Below are 21,042 nucleotides of genomic sequence, written 5' to 3'. Positions count from 1 at the left end.
CTGGTGTGAAACTGTAGCCATCCACCTCTGAAGATAAATTTGCCCATTGTACACAATGGCCTCTATGCTTCCTGCTTTACCACTAACGTTGTGGAAGTGAAGAAAGGAGGAAGGAGGCATGTGATATTTCTCTGAAATGCACACATTCCGTAATCAGAGATAGACATTTCTAAACCATGTGAAAGTACAAGGCATTGATGGGCACTTGATTTACGATTTGTGTTCCCATGCAGGTTGCAATCAGTGAAGAACTCTCTTCTCATCCGTTCTTCTCACTCAGAGCCAATGATTTTGACAAATAGAGTTTATTTGGTGTTTTATGACATATTTATTATCTGGCAAACAAGGACCAGTTACAGAGCAGAAAGAGAAGAACAAATGGAGTCTACTCTTCACTTGCTTCTTCCTCGTCACTGGGATCTGACAGTGGAAGCTCCCGGAGGTTCTTCTGAGTCATGTAGCATTTAGTGTCCACTAGACATTCCGAATATAAAATGGCCTGCAGGAAAAAACATTACAGTTATTATCATTAGGTGAGCCGTGAGGAACTGAGAGTGTGGATAACATTTAGACGATTCGCTGACCATTGAGTGAAAAACCTTTGTTCACAGCCAAGATATTGGGAAGAGGACACTTCATACTCACAAGAAGTGAAAATGTGGCAGGATCTCACTTTATCATTACCTAATATGAAATTTTTCCTGGAATATCTTGTGCTAGTACTTTACAGATGTACGGAGGCAAGGTTTTATTTGACTAATATTTATATTTTTCTGCCTAAAAACCACTGCTTAGAAATATAACCTGCAGTTGAAGGATAGAGTAGTTGAGTTTTAGCCTTGATAAATCACCAATGGCCTCTTAACAACCATCTACCTCACATTTCATTTAACAGACGTCAGGAAATGACAAAAAACAAATCCCTCCTAGAAGTACCGAGGCCCTCATTTACAAAGATTTTGTGTCAGGTTAGCATTACTTTTTTAACTCAGACCCGATGCCAAATCCAGGTTGGAATTTACAAATCAATGCAGACAGCTGTTTGTGTTGTTTTGTAACCAAAAATAACGTAACACAGCGCAATGCACAGTCTTGCGTTACGTTTGGAGAGTGGTGCATGGGAGTTCCCGTGCATCTACCCATGGATTTTGATGCAAATCCATTTCTTCAATGAATTGTAGACACAAATTTGCAGCAAAAGTCTGTGTCTCCCAGAGGTGGGCGTAACAAGGAGAAATATTTTTATTTCTCCTCGTGTTTTCCTCTTTGCATGTGTTCTGCATTCTGCAACACACATGCAAAGAGGGAATGGCAGTAAAGCATACGTTTTGCACATGAATGGGCACCTTCCTGCACAAAATCTACACTGCCCACAGCGCAGACACTCTTGCACTATGGCCCACACAGGTGCCTCCATTCATGCATTTTGATGCATGGCTGCTGAGGAAGAGAGCAGAAATGCTTCACTTCTTAGTTCTACTGTCCCCAGTGCACACAAATCAGTGCCACAATTTTGCTTTCTGCCCAGCGTTGCTTCAACTCTGTAAATCAGGCCTAGGTCTTTAGAAAACACTTGAAAGTTTAAATCAAGATTCTGTAGGCATCCAAGCCCAGAAAAAAGGCTTCAGCAAAAAAGATTGGCTTCCCGAATATGTCCTTTAAAATCTAAAAAAAAGGCCAAATGTGACACAGTGTGAACACAGTGTCCTACCCAGTGAATAGTGTGTATTCAGTGTCTTAGGGCAGGAATGTACCAAGTCTAAAACTGATAAATAGATTAATACCCATATTTTTAAAAGTTGCTTCTTATGGGCACGTAGCCAGTGTTTAAAGCTTGCCTTAGCAATATGTTGGAATTCAGAGTGCCTAAAGGTGAGGCATGTATATGAATTTTGTAGCAACTCATATTTCTGACTAAGAGCCACGTGTACTACTTCCTAGAAATTACTTCAGCGGCTCCTCTGTTAGGCACACAAAGCAGTAATAATAAGCAAAGTTACTCCTAAGAAATATGAATGTAATATGAATGTACTGCAGCGCAGTAAACTTTGGTATATAAAACCACCCAGATAAAACGGCAATAAAAATTCACATGACGCGCTTCTTGTTTCTTGATCCTGGTGATTATGTACCCCCTGAATTCACAAGTAAGAGGATAGCCATAGGAAGAAGTGCCAGCAGGCATTCAGCTATAAGGATACATGCTAAATGTTCTGCCAAGTATCGAATCTTCAGTATTACTGAAAACTGCTGAGATACAATGTAGAAACTCCGGGGCAGATTCACAAAGGTATTTATGTGTTAGTGAAGTAGAACTCCTGTAGGACTACTTGTCATATTGATACACATCTTCGTGAATTGCCCCCAAAACAACTAAAAGGGGAAAAAATCGGAATATTAAGAGAATATTCATATACAAATTGTACAAATGGAAACGGACTATGCCCTCTTTGTTGCACTTTCTCTAATAGGGAGTTGAACAATTCAAGGCTCATTCACATTCACAAAAGCATTTATGATAATATTTAGTTATACTACTGTATTACGATTTAATTTACACAAAAATGCCTGAGTGATTCAGTCCCTTTTTGTTGCACTACTGGCTATTATGAGTCAGTGATCAAATGTAGCTAAGCGCCACTTTTTTGAGGACTCACCATCTTTTCTTCTTTGGTGGGGGGATTCCGCAGACATACACAGATAGGAGCGTAGGCAATGTTAATGACTCCGATGATGACCATGAGCCAGGGAAAGCCTATGGCTTTAACAATGGCACCTCCTGTGGATGGACCTATGGGTAGAGAAACAAATGCTAACAAAATGTTGCATATTTCATTTTTAAGAAGTACATTTTTCAGACGTGTAACAAGAATGCTGCTTGTCCCCTCTGCGCCATCTAGCTGTGTTACATACTAAACATAACGATCTGGATCTTAAACATTTGTGTTTCAAACAATTCAAAATTCAGCGTATGTATGTAGCACTTTAGCCCCAAAAAGTCATCCAGTCAAAAGAAATGCATCAGCCAATGAGCACCTCCCACTGATCTTTATTACTTTATGTGAAAGACATGTTCTATGAATATCTACCTCATCAGAAGACAGGAGCATTAGTCTACATCTGCTATACATTTTGAGTTTACTTTCTAACAAAGAAGTAGAAGTAAACATATCTGATATCCAGCAAAAAATATGTTTGAAGGACATTTTGGTTGACCAAAAAGATGTGGTACAGTTGGACCCAAATTTTGGGCTCAGCCCTAAGCTCTTCCCAATGAATGCAGCTAGGCTTAATTCACATAATCTTCAAATATGTTCTTGAGATTGCTGTGACTCCTCATACAGAGATCATGTGTGGACCATTGCATCCTACTACTCATGATGAGAAAGTGAAAACTATTACCAATGGCAAAGCCCATGCAGAAAGCCACATCTGCTATGGCATATACGCTCCCATACACGGATGTGTGACGAAGATCAACAAGGTGGCCCATGATGGGTATCATGGAGGAGTCCACCATGCCTAAAATAGAAAGATTAGAGATTAGACATTAGTCCTGCTACCTGGTTGGATCATTCAAATAGAAAAGGCTCTCATTGTGTACAGTATTTACTACTACCCAGACCAAAGTACTAATGATCAGAAACAAACATCTCATGGTCTATTTGCACTTATATGTCACTGATTAGAGCATTGCAATGGCCATTTTGTTTGCACACCTCAGCTCCTATATTGGGCGAGCACGTGGGACTAAGAAATATTGACTGAAAGTCATATAACGCTGGGTCGGATGCTCGCATTTCAATGCTTGAACGAGATGTTCACATCTCTATTTTAATGTCTGGGGAGTTCAGTTCACTCTTTTTCCACTTTACGGTGTGTAGATGGAGGATAGATATCACCTTTATGCATACACTTTTTCATCACATTAGTTTATGAGTTAGGTTACATTCTTTTTCTGTCAAGAAAGTGCTGATGATGACAGACTGAGCAAATTGGTGAGTACCAACCAGCAGCTCCATGGATGGTGCTTATGTGAGGCACTTTCTGACCCACCTCACACTATTTCTTTATTATAATTGATCAGCCCATTTGGAGACCATTGGCTGATGGGCCTGTGACCTGAACTGGGTGGTTGCTGAGTCTTTAACAACGACTAACACATATGGGTGGACATGACTAGATAAATAAATATAGCCTTGATACCCATCTAACAGAGATTATTTATAGTTGTTATGTGCTTCTTATAACCAGGCTTGTCTTTCTGTGAAGAACCCAGAGATGAGATCTAATGACCAGGGCAGGTTTACTGTTTGATATGCAAGCATTACCTATAGCAAATCCAAGACCTCCATTTGGGGCAATGAGTCCGTAGATGTTGTTGGCAAATGGAACCTTTAGAGACAGAGAAGCCAGTGAGATCATACCTCAAGTTTTTTCTTCAAAATCTAAGAATTTCTTCATGATTATTATGTATGCAAAAATACAATTCCCAATCAGCCAGAGAACAATACAGTCATGATAATGAATTTAAATGAACACAGAACACAACAGACTGAGCACACAAAACCCTTGATACCCAGCCCACATCTGCCTACCTCTGCTTTTACTCATTAGCTCAAACTTGTTAACCTCTCAACTCTTAAGACTAACTTTTGCTCCTAACATCTTTTTTTTAAATTCCATTAACTTCTGATTTCTATTTCTCCTCATCTGAGTGCACTATACATCTTCTCCTGTGGTTACAACTATTGGTTAAATCTGCAATCTCCAAATTCCTCAGTGACATGACTTTGTCTATTAATTTTCCCCTAAGCAGTGCTTAGGCTTCTGTCCTTGTGGTCTTCATCATTTCCTTAGGTACCTATATAGTCAATGCTACAATTACAATTACAAATAACAACAGAATAGGTATTATTCTGCTACATACATACAGAGATACAGTGTGGCATATGTAAAAGTCCATATCGCTACCGGAGCACCACCTTTTTTGGCGCTCAGGTGGCATAGTGCCATTTTCAATATTTACAAGGTGGCGCTAACCCACATAGCATGGCTTAACGCCACCTTGTAAATATGCCTCTTTCCGCTGCAATCCTCTGCAGCAAAGGGGCGTGCATTTGGGTGTTGCTGTGGGTGTTGCACCACAACACCCATTGTTTTTTACACTGCCCTAGATTTACAAGGAGGTGTAAGCCCAAAAATAAAATAATGGCATGCAAAAGCAGGTGCTAGAATGGCGCACAAGGAGTAATGCTTTTATTTCTCCTAATTTTTGCTTTTTCTATGTGTTACACACAGAAAAAGCAAAAAGCCATTAATGATCGTTTATGTGCAGGAAGGTGTTCCTTCCTGCACATAAACGATCATTAAATAATGAAGATTTGCTACTTTTATGTGTGCTGCAGAAATAGCCATTATGGATTGTTGATGTGCAGGAAGGGACACCTTCCTGCACATAAACAATCATTCCCTACAACACAGGGCCCCTTGCACTATAGTGCAAGGGTGCTTGCATTGGGGCCAGGCAGCTAATTTTTGCGCCAGTGCTTGGGAAAACACTGGGGTGCGCTGTATTGTAGTAAATACCTGTGTATTGGAAATGTCAGAGCGCGGCGCTGACCTATTTGCATATTTGGTGCAGCTCTGCTCTTTGACATTTCCTAGTAAATGTGCCCCCGTATGAGTTCTTTTATGCCCTTTCACTTCTGAAGATCTTGAGCAGTTGAATTAAAACATGTCTAAATAGGATGCTTATTGAATACTTACCCATAATACCAGAATCTCTGTGGGCAGCGGAATAAGAGGAATTACACATTTTGGGGGCATACCATACATGCATAATTGCTTCCGTGCTGCTTCAGACGATGATTTCTCCTGCTTCAACAACTTACCTCTTTCAGTAGCTTTGGCCAAGCATATGACTTATTTTGAAAGAATGGATGGCAAGGAAGTCTGCTCTAAACATCGGGTTGTACCAGTGGCGTAACATTAGCCCCGCTCCTGGAAGGTCCCCTCTGGCATTGTGCAAGGGCGGTAGGTCCCTGGCCTCAGAACTCCAGACTGGGTCCCCGGGAGGGCTGGGGCCTCTCCATGTCATTTGCAGGGGGGCCCTCTCAAGTTTCTTTATGCCACTGTGTCATACTGCTGAATATCGACAACAAAAATTATCTAGATACATGAAAATCAACTGCAGAATATCAAGGAGCAAAATATTGAAAGGTAAGTGCATAAAGAGAAGTAGAGTTTTACTATTTCTAACTCCACATCTTTGTACCTTGAAGTTATGTGTTTTAAGTAGAAACACAGATGTGGAGGTAGGAAGATAGCGAGATAGAAAATCTAGACTTACATGTTGATATTCTTTTTTGATATTTTGTCTCGATTTTCTGTCTCACAGATATTGTTAGCTCGTTATTAAGAGTGAATGGACGTGGCTTGGGCGGCAAAGGGCATGGCTGCCTAAGTTTGCTGCTCCGTCAGATCGAGGGGAGATGACCATGGATCCCGAGAGATGCAACGAACAGAAAAGGCGTTAAAAAGCACCTACAGGCGTCAGAATGATAGCAGAGGCTGCTGAGACCGACACAAAGACACCCGCGCCTAGAAAAAAGGAAGAAATATCATGAAAAGCCAAGGTCTATGACCATGGCGACAAGGGAGATGGAGGCCAAAAAGAAACTGAAACCTGGAGTTCAGTAAGCTCCATCGCCATCTTCAGACAGCCAACCAGCCGTGTAGCCAGCGATCAAGAAGCCAGCAACCGTGAAGATAGGGACCAAGACCGGCAGGAGAAGAAGCTAGTCTGTGCACCGACGGGCCCTGCAGGAGGAAATAAAAAAAATACGAAGGTCAAAAGCGGCCTCAATGGTACTAGAGAGTGCAGCAAAGGAGAACGCAGCGTGGTGTGAGACAACGCAGGGGCACAGGGGGGCGGCGGCGGTTGCAATAAGCGTGCACCAGAGCAGAGTCACCTTGACCAGACAAAGGAATGAGAGAGGGTGAAGCCTACGTGTGCCTATACGAGGTCCACAAACTTCAACAAGACGCAACTAAGGGGAGACGGTGAGCTGTGCCTCAGAATAGAGTAAAGCGCCGCTGGCGCTAACCAGAACCAGCCAGCGCCAGGGAGTGTTTTGCATGCCAGCTACCACCGATACCACCCGAATCAATGGTGCAGAGTCACCCGGATGAATCGGGAGAAGTGCCTATACGAGGGACACAGGACGCAAGGTAATGGCGGCCACAGTACGTAACCGAAACCGAATCGCAAAATCTCGTAAGATGAGGTAAACATTGCCGCCATTTTTGCCAGGAAGACGAGAACAGGGGTCACCGAGAGAGAGAATGTATGGGCATACCAATGGTCCTAGCGTGAGGAATCTGTAAAGAAATAAAGGGTGGCTGAGAAGCAAGTAAAATAAGGAGCCCCACTCACAACCCAGCCAAGTGACTGAGAGATTAAACGGAAGCGTATGCTAATGGGCAAAACAAAGATCTGCTGCAGACACACCAAGGGGAAAAAGACAAGGGAACTGCGCAAAGTGGCACACCTGAGCCACACACGCCGGGCCTCTTTGACACCACAAGCTGGTCAATAAGGGCAAGTGCAGAGCAACACTCAAGAGCGCCCACTGGGAGAGGAGCAAGGAGCGAGAAGGAGCATGAAGCGGTGGTCAGTAAGAAGGGTGAACCTGAGGGCAGACGGTGGTGCAAAGGGAGCGCCTCACTCAATGCAAGCTCACAGTAAGCTCACAATAGGCTCACAGCAGCCCCTTGTAAAGAGCGACCACAAAAAAAGGAACTCTGCAGGTACCAGTGCCACAAGACAAGCAGACAAGGATACACCAACCAAAAAGTGACAGTGTGCCCCCGAGCGCTAGGAGATCTCATCCAAGCAAGAGAAGAAAACCCGAGATCAGCACACAATCTCCTTTTCAGCTGCTAAGGGGCCACCAACAATCACACAGTAGGGGAGCACAAAGCTCTGACCCAGATGGCAGCTTGGCACTAAAAGGAGCCCTCCACCAACAGAACCAACAAATAGCGCAACTCACGCCATCATACAGGAGGTCGTGGAAGGTGTTTTCCAGCGGGACAAGCTCTGCACCAGCTAAAAGAACATAAGGGAAGGCACGCAGTTGAAGATGAGTAGGCTTCCAATAAGGTAGGGACCTACAGAGAACCTCAATAGAACCCTAATAGATGAAGCGGACCGCAGTCAACACTAAAGCCATAGCAGACCAGGGGCAGTGCAATTTTGCAACACCAACACCAAGAAAAACAGAGACTCACAAACATGGCGGAGAGGGAATCAAGGCTCAAGCAACAGCTTAAAAAGAACAAAGGAGAACCTGCGATATCAGACTCACCACTTAAACAGAAACCAGACATCAACGGCACCCTAGAGATGATCCTAAAAAAGCTGGCAGATGTACATGACCTGGCCAAGACCACAAAGCAAACTACAGACGTGATACAATTAGATAGAGCAGTGGTCAGAACCGACATGCACACAGTTAATAACAGACTCACTGCTGCAGAACATACAATAAGTGATATTGAAGACGCTGGCCTAAGCTCAAACAAGGAGCTGAGGAACTTGACAAAAATTACAGCTACACTTCAGAGACAAACTGCGGAACTGGAAGACCGCAACCGGTGGGGGAACATCCATATTCTAGGAGTTCCGGAAGGGTCCAAAGACAAGGCGGGCTCATGCTTGGCCTTTCTCGAATATATGGTCCCTAAGCTCACAAACCTAAAATTCTACCGTCAATTTGAGCTAGATAGGGCATACAGGGTCCCCACCTTCCAATCCACAACAAAGAGTGTGGCCCGACCAATAATATCCAAGCCTCTGAGATCACAGCACACGGAAGCCATCTTCAACTTTGCCCGTAAAAACCACCAGATCTCATGGAATGGGCAGTAGATCATATTTAGGCAGGACTACTCTAAACCCATGGTGGAAACTAGAAAGGGTTTCCTTGCCGTGCGAGACAAACTGAGAAAGAAAAACATACAGTTCTCTTTTATTGGCCCCACCAGATTCAGGATAAGCGACAGCAGCTGTTCCCACATTTTCGACGAGCCTAAGGAGCTGGCCAAATTCCTGAAAGGCCTGACAGCCCAAGAAATGGAGACTTCACAAGCCGGGTCCAGCAAAAGGAGAGCCTCGCCTGAGCTGGGGAGTGAATGAACCTGTACGAGCCGGCACAAGAGACTTGCAGCCTAATGCTACCTCATCAACCACTATCTACCTCATCGAATACCTCATTAGCTACCTTTACCTCAATACACACATGAAGTCTTCCACACCTGATGTCTTGACCTACGGATCAACTAACAATCGCCGCCGGCTGCGGCGGCTTATCAACGCTCGACACTCGATGATGGCTTACAACACAAGAGACAATCTGAATATCCTTTATCCTGTACAGAAGCTGGGACAATCTCCATATCCTTTACCCTATATAGTTGCAGGGATAAGTAAGAAGAGAGGGGGTCATAAACATAGAAATGGCATAACTAATGAATAATAAGCAGCGAGATAACTCTAGACTCTCTTGAGATCATAGAGACATGGAAATACAAATCAGTTAATCCTCGAGAGACGGGACGGCGACCCTGTGGTTGCACACCCAACATATGTTGCTTTTGTGACGGGGAGGGGCGGAAGGGGAAGGGGGGTCGCTCAGCTCTTTGCTTTCTATATTTTCTATCTTCCTTTTCACTTTCACCTCTTTTTTCTCTACACAAGAGTTCTAGCAAGTACTGATAACCTACGTATTTGAGAGACCTAACATAGCTTTCTACACAAATACGACACACAGTCCACAAAAAGCTCATAAGTGGCCGCTAACCATACAGTATGGGGTGTGTAGGGGGGCAAGTACCACCTTCCAGTTCAGGCCCCTGAGATAATATAACCACGTTTTGGGTATCTAGAGTAGACACAGCAGACATGCTGTACAATAGATAATGACCCACAATAATACTCTCAGCCTGGCTTCTGACCTAAATATAGTATCCCTCAATGTCAAAGGGCTCAACCACCTCATTAAATGCAGAAAGATCCTAGACTACTTGGCTAAAACTAAGGGAGATGTAATCCTATTACAAGAGGCCAAACTATGCTTGGAGGATGCCAGGCTTGTGAAAGGCAACTGGATCTCACAGACGGCTTGCTCACCTGCCGAAAGGAAGAAGCTAGGGGTCATCACACTGTTATCGAAAAGATCCAATCTAACAATAGAATCACAATACTATGATGAAGAGGGTAGACTTCTGGTCACACATCTGAGAAGGGGAGAGGAACTAATCCACGTAGCTAACATATACGGCCCATACACGGACGACCCAACCTTTTGGGAAGTAGTATCACACAAACTAGATAGCTTCCCCCAGCGCGACTTCATGGTGATGGCGGGGGATTTTAATATCCCACTGGACCATATAATGGATAGAAAGTCATCCTGCCAATATCAGCCGATGAATGCACATATCACACTCAAAAATATTTGCTCTAAATTCAACCTTAAGGCCCGATGACGTCTCCGGCACCCAGACACTAGGGACTACACATTCTACTCCAACCCACACAACTTGTACAGCAGGATAGACTACATACTAATCTCAGGGCCCCACACACATCTAATAGAACACTCTGAGATAGCGCCTAGATTAGTTTCAGACCATTCATGTATTAGCCTAAAGCTAGCGGCTGCCACAATGAAACCGTACCCGGGAGGTAGCGATTTCACAGCGACGTCCTAACAGTCCTCGCAAACAAAAAAAAGATTGAGGAGGCCATAACGGACTATCTCAGACACAATCACTCACCAGCGACTAGTACTACCACACTATGGGACGCCCTGAAGGCTACCATTAGAGGCACAATAATTGAAATAAAATCCAAAATAAACTAAAACGCAAACCTGCAGCTGACACAGCTCGAGCAGGACATTAAAAGCCTAGAAACGGACCATGCCAGGGCCACTCAGCATACCAAAATACTAGCAGACCTAACCAAAAAAAGAGTATGAATACAACAAAATCATCAGTGAGAGAGTGGGACTGTGGTTTAACAAATACAAGGCCCTTAACATATGCAAAGCAAATAAAGCGGGGAACCTGCTCGCCTCCTACCTAAAACACAAACGCAACCAATTTACCGTCTCATCCATCACAGACGCAAACAAAAAAAAACACACAAGACACAAGGACCCCCAAGACATTGCAAGAGTTCTACCAGGAACTCTACGAAAACCACTAGACCATGGATCTAGAGAAATGAACAAAATACGTCAACACACTTGGGCTTCCACAGATAACCAGTGAAGACGCACAGAGATTACGGCAAGAAATTAGCTTATCGGAGATTGAAATGACAGTCAAATCAATGAAAGGTAACAAAGCCCCCGGGCCGAATGGGTACACAGCCACCTTCTACAAGACCTTCCTAGAGCAGCTGAAACCTACCATGAAGCAGGTCTTTAACCACTGTGCAGATAAAGGGACTGTGTCTCAATCCATGTCGGAAGCCAACATAATAGTCATCCCAAAGGAGGGTAAGGACCATCTGTCACCTAAAAACTACAGACCCATATCCCTTATTAATGTGGACTGTAGAGTATACGCAAAAATCTTAGCAACCAGACTCAACTCTGTGTTACTCAACCTGATAGGCAACTCCCAGGTAGGGTTCCTACGTACGCGGATGTCTAACAACAATACTAGACTTCTCTGCCACCTACTGGAGCATATGACCACAAAAGCAGAGCCAGCAGTAGCCATTACCCTAGATGCCTAGAAGGCCTTTGACAGACTCTCATGGTCCTGCCTGGAGTGATGCAGGCAATCTTTCAACTTAGGGGACGGGTATATATGGATGGTGATGGCCTTGTATGGGGACGCAAAAGCCCATATTGTCATTACCGGGTCACTCTCCGAACCACTCACACTATAACAAGGCACAAGACAGGGCTGCCCACTGTCCCCCTCGCTATTTTTGCTGGCATTGGAGCCCCTGATCGAAGACATCAAGATAAACACGAAAATAGAAGGGGTGGATGTTAATGGAGTTGAAATAAAACTTGCCGCATACGCGGATAATATACTAATAGTAACAGAGCAACCAAAGAACTCAATGGAGGCCCTGATAGACACCATAAGAGAATATTCCGGGCACTCAGGATACAAACTCAACAGGGATAAATCAGAATGCAAACCACTGAACATACATTGCACTAGGGACATCCTAGGAGGGTCGGTCAGGTTTAGTCTGGCAAACTGGATTTATCAAATATCTAGGTATACACTTTAGGTGTGACTTAATGAGTACAATAGGCCACAACGAGAAACTGTAGCTAGAAAAGATAAAGAAACTCCTGGAGGCCTGGTCCTCAAAATTCATAACGTGGTGGGGCCGAATTGAGATGATCAAAATGATGATCACCCCAATGATTAACTACCTGATCACCATGCTCCCACTCCTACTCACAGATGACTTTCACCACAAGGTAGACATCCTGATCTTTAAATTCCTTTGGCGAGGGAAGAAAGCATGAATAGGCATAAAAAAACTAAGATTAGAGAAAAACCTAGGAGGGGTAAACCTAGCAGACTTCAGAATATTCCAAGTTGTGTTTCTGGCAAAGCAAGGGTCTTACTGGATATCTCCCCCTAACGGATACACACCAACCTGGCTACAAGTAGAGAGGGCCATCCTGAACAACCTGGACCCCCTGGCGCTGTTAACAGCAAATAAACATACTCACGCCTCCAAGTCCATCTTTAAAAGCATAACAATTGCCTTACTAAAGATAGATAAGAAAATTTAGAGCAGCATCAGGGGCTCTAAGTTGGAGTCATTCTGGGCCAACAGTAAGATCCCATACAAGGGGAAATGCCTAGTCTTTGAAACATGGATAGAGAAAGGTATTCACCACCCATACCAACTAGAAGATGGGGCATATCCTGTCACTTTTGCAGATCTGAAGTCTAGGCATAACCTAACCGACATTGATCTCTACAACTTTTTGAAAATCAAAACGGGCCTGTTCAAAATCAAACTATTGCCCGCACAGCCGTCAATCTCCCAGTACATGGCAATCATAAACAGACTAGGGCACCAGGTCTCACACCTTTACAAGCTCCTACGCCAAAAATCCACCAAACTTAACAATAAGACAATTAACTATTGGGAAACACAAACCAAAAACACACTTAACGATCAAGAACTTGCAACACTATGGATCTCGGCCTCACGTAATAAAATCTCCCCGATGCTCTCACAAACAAAATTCTGGCTACTCCATAAGGCCTTCTGGACCCCGGCACGCATATTCTCAATAAGTATCAGGGACAACGCACTATGCTAGAACTACACCAAGGAAAAAGGGGACCTAGCACACCTTATCTACAAATGCCCAACTCTCAAAACATACTGGGAATAAATCTTTGGTTTTATAAATAGGGTACTAGGCTGCACATTAACAACTGATTTTTCCTACCTCACCTCTGCATTTATGACCGCAGAACTAAGATCAGAGTACAATAAGGACCTACTAGACCTGCTGCTGACCGCAGCGGTGAAAATGGTCCTGGCAAATTGGAAAGACACAAGTAGGACCTCATACAAAGGCTGGTTGAACTGGATTACACACCTCAGCGGTGCGGACAACATTGCACTACAGAACTCACCCTGGAGACCAGCAACCAGAGGGATTTGGAAGTCACTCAACACATACCTAGACTTTTACTAACCCCCATGAAACCAATTCTTCCCGGTTGCACCCCCGACCCCTGTTAAGTGCGGTAAAAAGAACGTAACTGAGCGCAATCACTATAGCCCTACTGATAGGTTGGACTGACTTATCTCCCTCTCTCACCACAAGCAAGCCAGTGATGCTCGGCCAGGCGATTATAAGTCTCACAAATACAGAGCCTTTCTTGTGTCCTTCTTTCACCCCTCTCCTTCCTGCTTTTTTCTATCACCTTCTTTCTTTCTCTCACTAAGCCACGTCAGGTGGGGTTAGCCAAGCAAATGCTTTGTAGTGACTGTAAACACTGTTGTACAACCTACGAACGGCTTACCTTGTAACAGAAATGCTAATGTCTTTGAATATAAAAAAAATCAATAAAATACTTTGAAATCAGAGTGCACAAAAACAACAAATAAAGCACTTGAATGGAAAAGTATGAAGTCTGGTTTAATAGAAAAGAGCACGAGCAAGACGAAAACGTACAAATGAAAAAAACAGGAATTTACAGTAATTTCAAGAGCAATGTCATAAAATCCTATTTTGGGGGGAAAATATCTTAAGTGTACAAGACAGAAATGTTCCGGAAAGCAAAATAAAGGTTCATATTCTAAATTGTATGACATGCAGATTTGTGAACATCTGCAAATCGTAAAGCAGGGGTTTACAAAACTTTGCTCATTTTCTCACAAGAGAAAGTTTGAACTCTGTCATGCTCCTTTTGCTTCCCTGAGATCTTGCAAGCAGACATTATTCATTGTGACTGCAGGTCATACACTCTTTAGCAGAGGTCTTTTCAGCAAAGTAGAATAAAGTTCACTTCAGGGCTGCAAATATTGTCTGAGTTGTACCACTGCTACTTCTGGCATGACCAAAGTTTGACAACTCCACATAAGAGAACTGGTTGAAAAGATTCTCCCATCTAAAAGGTGAAATGCTTTGGTCATATTCTTCCTGTATGTTTAGGTCCTAGAAGTTGGGCTGTTGGGTAATACAGTTCCATGTACTCATCTCCTGATTACCTGACTATGCAAGCTAGTCAAAAAGGTTTAGCTATGGCTCGTATAGCGATTCACCATGAGAGCTCAAGAAAAGATTGGTGATTGATGTGGGCCACTTCAGGGCTGAAGAACCTGACTATGCAAGCTAGTCAAAAAGGTTTAGCTATGGCTCGTATAGCGATTCACCATGAGAGCTCAACAAAAGTTTGGTGATTGATGTGGGCCACTCCAGGGCTGAAAAACCACATGTCTTAAAAATAGCTTGTGGTTCAGCAGCCCTTCTGGTTTGGCGGTGCAGTGCTGTGGTGCAGTGATGGCATGATGTGTATAAGGGGGTTTCCCAAATTCTCAAGTGAAGGATTTGATGTCTGATGTCGCTTCTGTTTTTTGTCTGTGGTAAAAGAGCTAGAGATTCTGTACTTCTAAATGTTCTGTTGGTATTGATGCAGAATCCATAAGTGAAAACGCTGCCACCATTGCTGAAACATAGTAACCTTTCAGATCGTATTAATTTGAGCCATAAAAAAAAGAAAACCCCTGGGCAACCGTCTCATCCCTCATATGCTTGATCCAGATCACAGAAAAGGTTTTAGATATTAAGAAGAAGGGGGTGTTCCTTTAAACCATAGAACCCCTATTTCCAGTAGTCACATGCTAACACACAGGCGCGCAACACCCATTGGACTCAAAGGGCTTCAGCCCCCCCCCCCCCCCCGTCGTATGTGGCAGCCCGGGACGAGACAGCTTCCCGGGCACACACACAGCCCCACCCGAGCACTTCACAGGTCTTTAAAAGACCGTTTGCATGTTAATAAGGCCTTGCAGTTGTTTTACCCCTTCTAAGAGTCCCTGCAGCTTCACTCTGCATGTTGCTTAAAGAATCAGCCCCCCTAGCCCCCTCCCGAAATGTGGCTCTAGTTGCTAGTTGCTCCTCTGCTAACACATGTACCCCTTTCTACTCATAACCCCTGTCAGTCTGTCACACTGTTTTATGGTCACTCCATCCCAACAGAGACAAACCCGGGGGGGGGGGGTTATAAGGCACAAACTAGACCCGAAGGTATCAGAGCGCTTTACATGAGCACCAGTTGTGTTACAGACTGATATCTACATTTTTTGTTAGGCACAGGGAAATTAGGTGATTTGCCAAGAATCACAGGATGTTGAGCGTCCCTGCCGAGACTCCTATCCGGTTCCCCAGCTTCGAGGCCATCCGCCCTAGCCATTAGGCCATATCCCATGGGGCACAGATCTCACACATGGCTGAGATTGTTACACTTGTGGGGGACAGGCATTTGCTGTAGGCATGCGTAATCAAGGGATGTTCGGGATGGACTCTCCTTGTTACAGGCGAAAGACATGCAAATGTGAAACACACTGATTTGATTTAATCTCAGGTGACACGTGCACCTTTAAGAAGTCAAAACCTTGTCTCCGAGAGGCTCATGCAAGTTATGAAGCCCAATTGACCTATCCAAATTTCAGGTGACCTTTGCACCTTTAGAAAGCCTTAGGCCTCGGCTCTGACGGGCCTCATTGAAAGACTCAAGATAATTTAAGGATTAATACTCTCTTGAATGTGGAACTAGCTGCCCCTACCAATTGGTGTCTCCTATGTATTTTCATCCTGATGATGACCCTGTTTTGAATTACACATGCTTAGGGGGTAGAAACACCAACAAAATAACATATGTGGACTGTTTTTTATATATCGATGGTGGACAGCAACATGCACTCCATGGGTGCTGACTCGAAATATCCTACTATTCCAATCAGCCACATCTATATATTTCTGTACATAGCACATATGCACTTCTTGCACCAATAGTTACTTTCTCTGAGCCATCACTCTCTAGGAGCACCTGACAATTGTTTTAAATCTAACGAATTGAATTGTAAGTTTCTTAAACTAAGTTTTACAATATATATGGATAATTTTGAGTTAATTGTGTAGAGATGTTTGTACCCTTACCCTAACACCTTTTCGTGGGAGTCAAGAGCTACACTTCCCCCACGGAGACCACTTTTTTTGTTAAATAAAATCAATGGGTTGTGACAGTTTTGGGAGGAGGATGCGGCGATGGTATTCTTGAGCAGTTTAAGGCGGTTTCCTTTTACTGTTGTCTCGGTGTCTCTGGGCTGTCGACTCTCTGTCTCCATGAGGATCCCTTTTGTTGTCATTTTGATGTCTGTTGTGCTTCATTTGGCTGTTTTGACTGAGCGAAACGCTTTCAAATTTGAACCCAGAGAGGACCAACTGGTTTTTAAATGTGGTTCATCATTCTACATGGAGCTGGCAGGGAATGGTGCTGGAACCATGGACCAATGTTCCTGCAAATGTTTGTGGTGAATATGTATTAGTAGCTCTAGTGTAGTGCATATCGTTGCAAGGCATTTGGGCACCCTCCTGAATATGGCAGCAGGATTTAGGGAGGTGGACAATGAACAGCAGACAGATTTGGCTCAGTTCGGTTCTACAATAACAGATCTTAAAGTTTCTGTGCCCATGTAGTTCCTGTTGATAGGACAGGATATCTAAGCTGTGGTGGTTTTCTTTTCTTTTATGTACTCTAAGCTTAATGTTTGGTTCGAGATGCCATTTACATGAAGTACGATTGGGGACATGACTGTAAGACCTTCTTTTTTTTATAATAGATTAAAATACACTAGTTCATTATGATGACATGGAATGTATCGTTTGCTTTTTCTTTGTGGTTATTAATAGTTTAGAAGTTTCACGTGTGCAAATTCCTTCTCCTCAAGAGAAATGCTAATTGGGCTTAGCTGTTATTCGACTGTCTCTTCTCAGCACTGATGTCACGGGCCGCTCCTGGGCCCTCCCTTATCTGTACCCTATGATACCTCTGCCGTGTGAGGTGCTGGGCCACAGGTCCCTGTCTCCGTTGTACGTCCATTCGTCAGAACCAGAACCAACCTCACGCTAATCTTTACTCTCAGCGGAGCTTCTACTTTCTTTCTCTCTCTCTCACACACACGCACACTCCTGCACAGACACACCGTCTCTCTCTCTCTCTTCCCCTCTCTAACTCCTTCTATTTTTCTCTCTATATCGCTCTCTCTCTCTGCTTTTAATGTTTGTATCCATTCTCAGGCCCAGGTGCCAACCCCTATCTGATCTTTGCACATGCGCGCTAACGTCCTGCTGAGAGGCCCACTCTTATCGGCGCATTCAGCAGTGCTGGCTGGTTGGAATTCATTTCCTGCATCCCTTTTCCGATATCAGGCGATCCTATCTGAGCACTGCCTGATGTCCAGAGCACACCATACATTGGATATATTCTGCCTTTGCAGGCTGCTGGGCAGAGAGAACGAGCACGGATTCCGTTAAGGGCTAACCTTCAAGTGAATACAATAAATGTGTCCAAACAACGAGTCTTCTTTTTCCAGAACCTGCATTAAGCAATCCATCAGCTGTTTCTAAATTGGATTTAACACATCGGGCACATCATGTCCTGAAGACCTTATAGGATTGATCTGGCATTAGCTGCTCCCTCTTTCGTTAGCAGTTCCTTGTTCGCCCTTTACCCCTATTACTTTTCTCTTTTTCTTTCACGCAAGCATTTTGGCACTTGTAATTGTTTTTTCGTTTTTGTCCTTCTTTGTCTTTCTATATGTTTCTCCTCTATTCATTTACCTCAATACATGTTTTCCCCTCTTTTTCTTTCTTCTTCCCTCTCATAGTCTCTCTCTCTCTCGCTCTCACACTCTTGCTTTCGGTTATTGCCTCACATCCACCTTTTTCACATCCCCCATTTACACATTCTCTTCCGTTTGGCTTCTCGCCATCCCCTCTCTCATTGGGCCCGATTCACAGAACTAACTTAGGACAAAATCCTAAACTTACTACTTTTGGTATTCACAGAAGGCATTTAGTAGTAGTAAAGTTAGAATTTTGTCTTACATCTGTTTTAAGTCTGTCTTAAGTCTATCCTACGTTTGTCTTAAGTCTGTCTTATGTCTGTGTCTTAAGACTGTCTTAGGTCTGTCTTAAGTCTGTCTAAAGTCAAACTTAAGACAAAATCCTAACTTTACTACTACTAAATGTCTTCTGTGAATACCAACAGTAGTAGGACAGACTTAAGATAGACTTAAGACAGACTTAAGACAAACTTAAGACAAACTTAAGAAAAACTGAGGATAGACTTAAGACAGAGCTTAAGAAGAAATCCTAACTTTACCACTACTAACTGCCTTCTGTAAATACCAAAAAGTAGTAAGTTTAGGATTTTGTCTTAAGTTAGTTCTGTGAATCGGGCCCTTGTCTTTACTTGCTATTCTGCTCCTCATTAGCTAATCTCCCTTGCATTAGCTAATCTCCCTTGTATGTCTTTGTTCTTGCGTTCTTTTGCTATACATCTTTTCTTGACTTTCCACGTTACTTTTTCCTTCAGTACATTTCTTTATGCATCGACCTCTGAGCGGGTCTTTTATCATTCTCTTTTTCTCTTAGTCTCTTTCCCTTTCTTTTACTCTGCATGGTTTCTTTTCAAGTGTCTCGTGCTATCCTTACCCATGCCTGTTCCTCTCAACTTAACCTCTTTTCCCTCCCTCTCTTTCCACTCTCCCTATTTCATCCTTATTTGCATGCCCTTTTGTCTCCTGCATCTATACATTACTATGTCTGCTTTTGAACGTTTACTTCTATTATTCCCCACCTCTTAATTTTCTCTGCATTTAGATGTCTTTCTATATCTCTACCTCTCTTTCACTGTTTCTTTTTATTCCTCTCTCTCTTTCTCTGTTCTTTCTTTATTGACTTAACTTTGTCTGCCTCTCAGAGTGCTTCATTCTTTGTCTTTCATACTTTCTACACAGTTTTTTTCTTTTACTTCTTCTCTTTCTCTCTTGCATTCATCTTTGTCACGAAGGATTTTACGAAATGCAGTAACCATGTCAGTAACCATGTCTTAACACTTGAGCCCAGTATCCCGCTAGTCACATTCGCTATATCACCCGCTTCCTAAAAATAATGGACATTAATTAGGGATAGTAGGAAGCAGCATCTGCCACCTATGACTTGCCCTTTGCTACCTCCAACACAGTCCTTCCTTCTCCTGCTCTCTAGGGGTATGAAGCCAGTGGCAGGAACAGAAAGCCAACTTCCCTCCATCGACCCTCATTGTTTCTATTGTTGAATATCTTCGCTCTTCAACAAGTCCCTCAGCTTCAGAACTGTGGATGGGCTAGATATGAACTCAGGGACATAACCAAACTATTCCATAGATTTCTGTATACCATACTCTTTTACCGTGCCCTGTAATTCTTTATTTTAAATTTCTTTGGGTACAACTTGATGGCTTTGCTACATCACAGGTGCTGGATTTGGTACACAGTGAGGGGCCAGTACTTGCTAGTAATATGAACTCTTGTTCCAGGAAGCATACACGCAGTGCAAAAGGTCTCAAATTGTATACTTTACAGGACTTGGGGTTTATTGTGTGCTTTGTTGATTTATACATGCCTTATTAACTTTATTCTGCTGCCTCCTGGAGCTCCAGAAATTGAAGTTTAAAGAAACCAGTGCATACAATGTTGGAGTAGTTCCTTCTCAGTATTATCTGTGCTCTCATTAGTCCCTCTAGTTGCTGTAACTCAGTAGCAGCACTCCCTTCTATAGCATGGTTCTCAAGACTGTATACCATATCAGTCCAATGACTAGACTGAACTTCCAGCTTTCACTTCTATTTTACGGCTCCAGCATGTTTGGCTTTTGAACTTCATGCTTGTCTTTCATTTCTGCTTTCCTTCCCATCTCCTTACCATCTAGGATCGAGTGGTTGTATTCCAAAAAAATGCTAATGTTGGCAAACTGCACTGTACCTGGTCACAAACGCAAGAACGTCTTCTGTTAAATGTCATGCAGTCAAGTAGACTCAAGCTTTCCAGTGCCTCCCTCACTGTTAGAGCTGACAGCATTAGTGTGGACTTCCCCAAACGTTTTGCCTACTTACCTCCACTTTTTCTGTATTCTTTTCGTTGAGATTAGGACTCTGAGCACTTTACCGCTGCCAACCAGTGCAAAAGTGCATGTCCTACTCCCTTGAACATGGTTTCTTTGACTTGTCCTCAACTGGTATATTTAATTTATCTTTAAGTTCATAAAAGAGTGCACTACCTGTGCCCAGGGCCTGTATATTAAATGCTACTGCACTGGCACTGCAGCACTGATTGTGCCATCTATTCAGGAAGTCCGTTAAACATCTCCCAGGCCTGCAACTGCACAGCCAGTGTGTGCAGTTTACACTGCAATGTGG

The 21,042-nt window shown here is 43.3% G+C and overlaps 1 protein-coding gene across 2 annotated transcripts in view; it reads right to left on the bottom strand.

The window, feature by feature from the left end:
• Positions 1-304: 304 nt before the first annotated feature.
• The window catches only part of LOC147683421 (chromaffin granule amine transporter-like), a 343,654-nt gene continuing 322,916 nt past the window's right edge, over positions 305-21,042 (bottom strand). For both annotated transcript variants that reach the window (XM_086944840.1, XM_086944841.1), the window contains exons 13-16: positions 4,332-4,395; positions 3,403-3,522; positions 2,658-2,791; positions 305-499 (exon numbers count right to left, since the gene is read on the bottom strand). In XM_086944840.1, coding sequence (XP_086800966.1) covers positions 386-499; positions 2,658-2,791; positions 3,403-3,522; positions 4,332-4,395 — 432 coding nt within the window. In that variant the 3' untranslated portion in view covers positions 305-385. The remainder of the gene's footprint in view (positions 500-2,657; positions 2,792-3,402; positions 3,523-4,331; positions 4,396-21,042) is intronic.

Source organism: Lissotriton vulgaris, chromosome 11 (assembly GCF_964263255.1).
Source record: "Lissotriton vulgaris chromosome 11, aLisVul1.2, whole genome shotgun sequence".
NCBI classification, from domain to species: domain Eukaryota; kingdom Metazoa; phylum Chordata; class Amphibia; order Caudata; family Salamandridae; genus Lissotriton; species Lissotriton vulgaris.
Note: the sequence above shows the minus strand (reverse complement) of the source record. Positions and strands in the feature narration are given on the sequence as shown.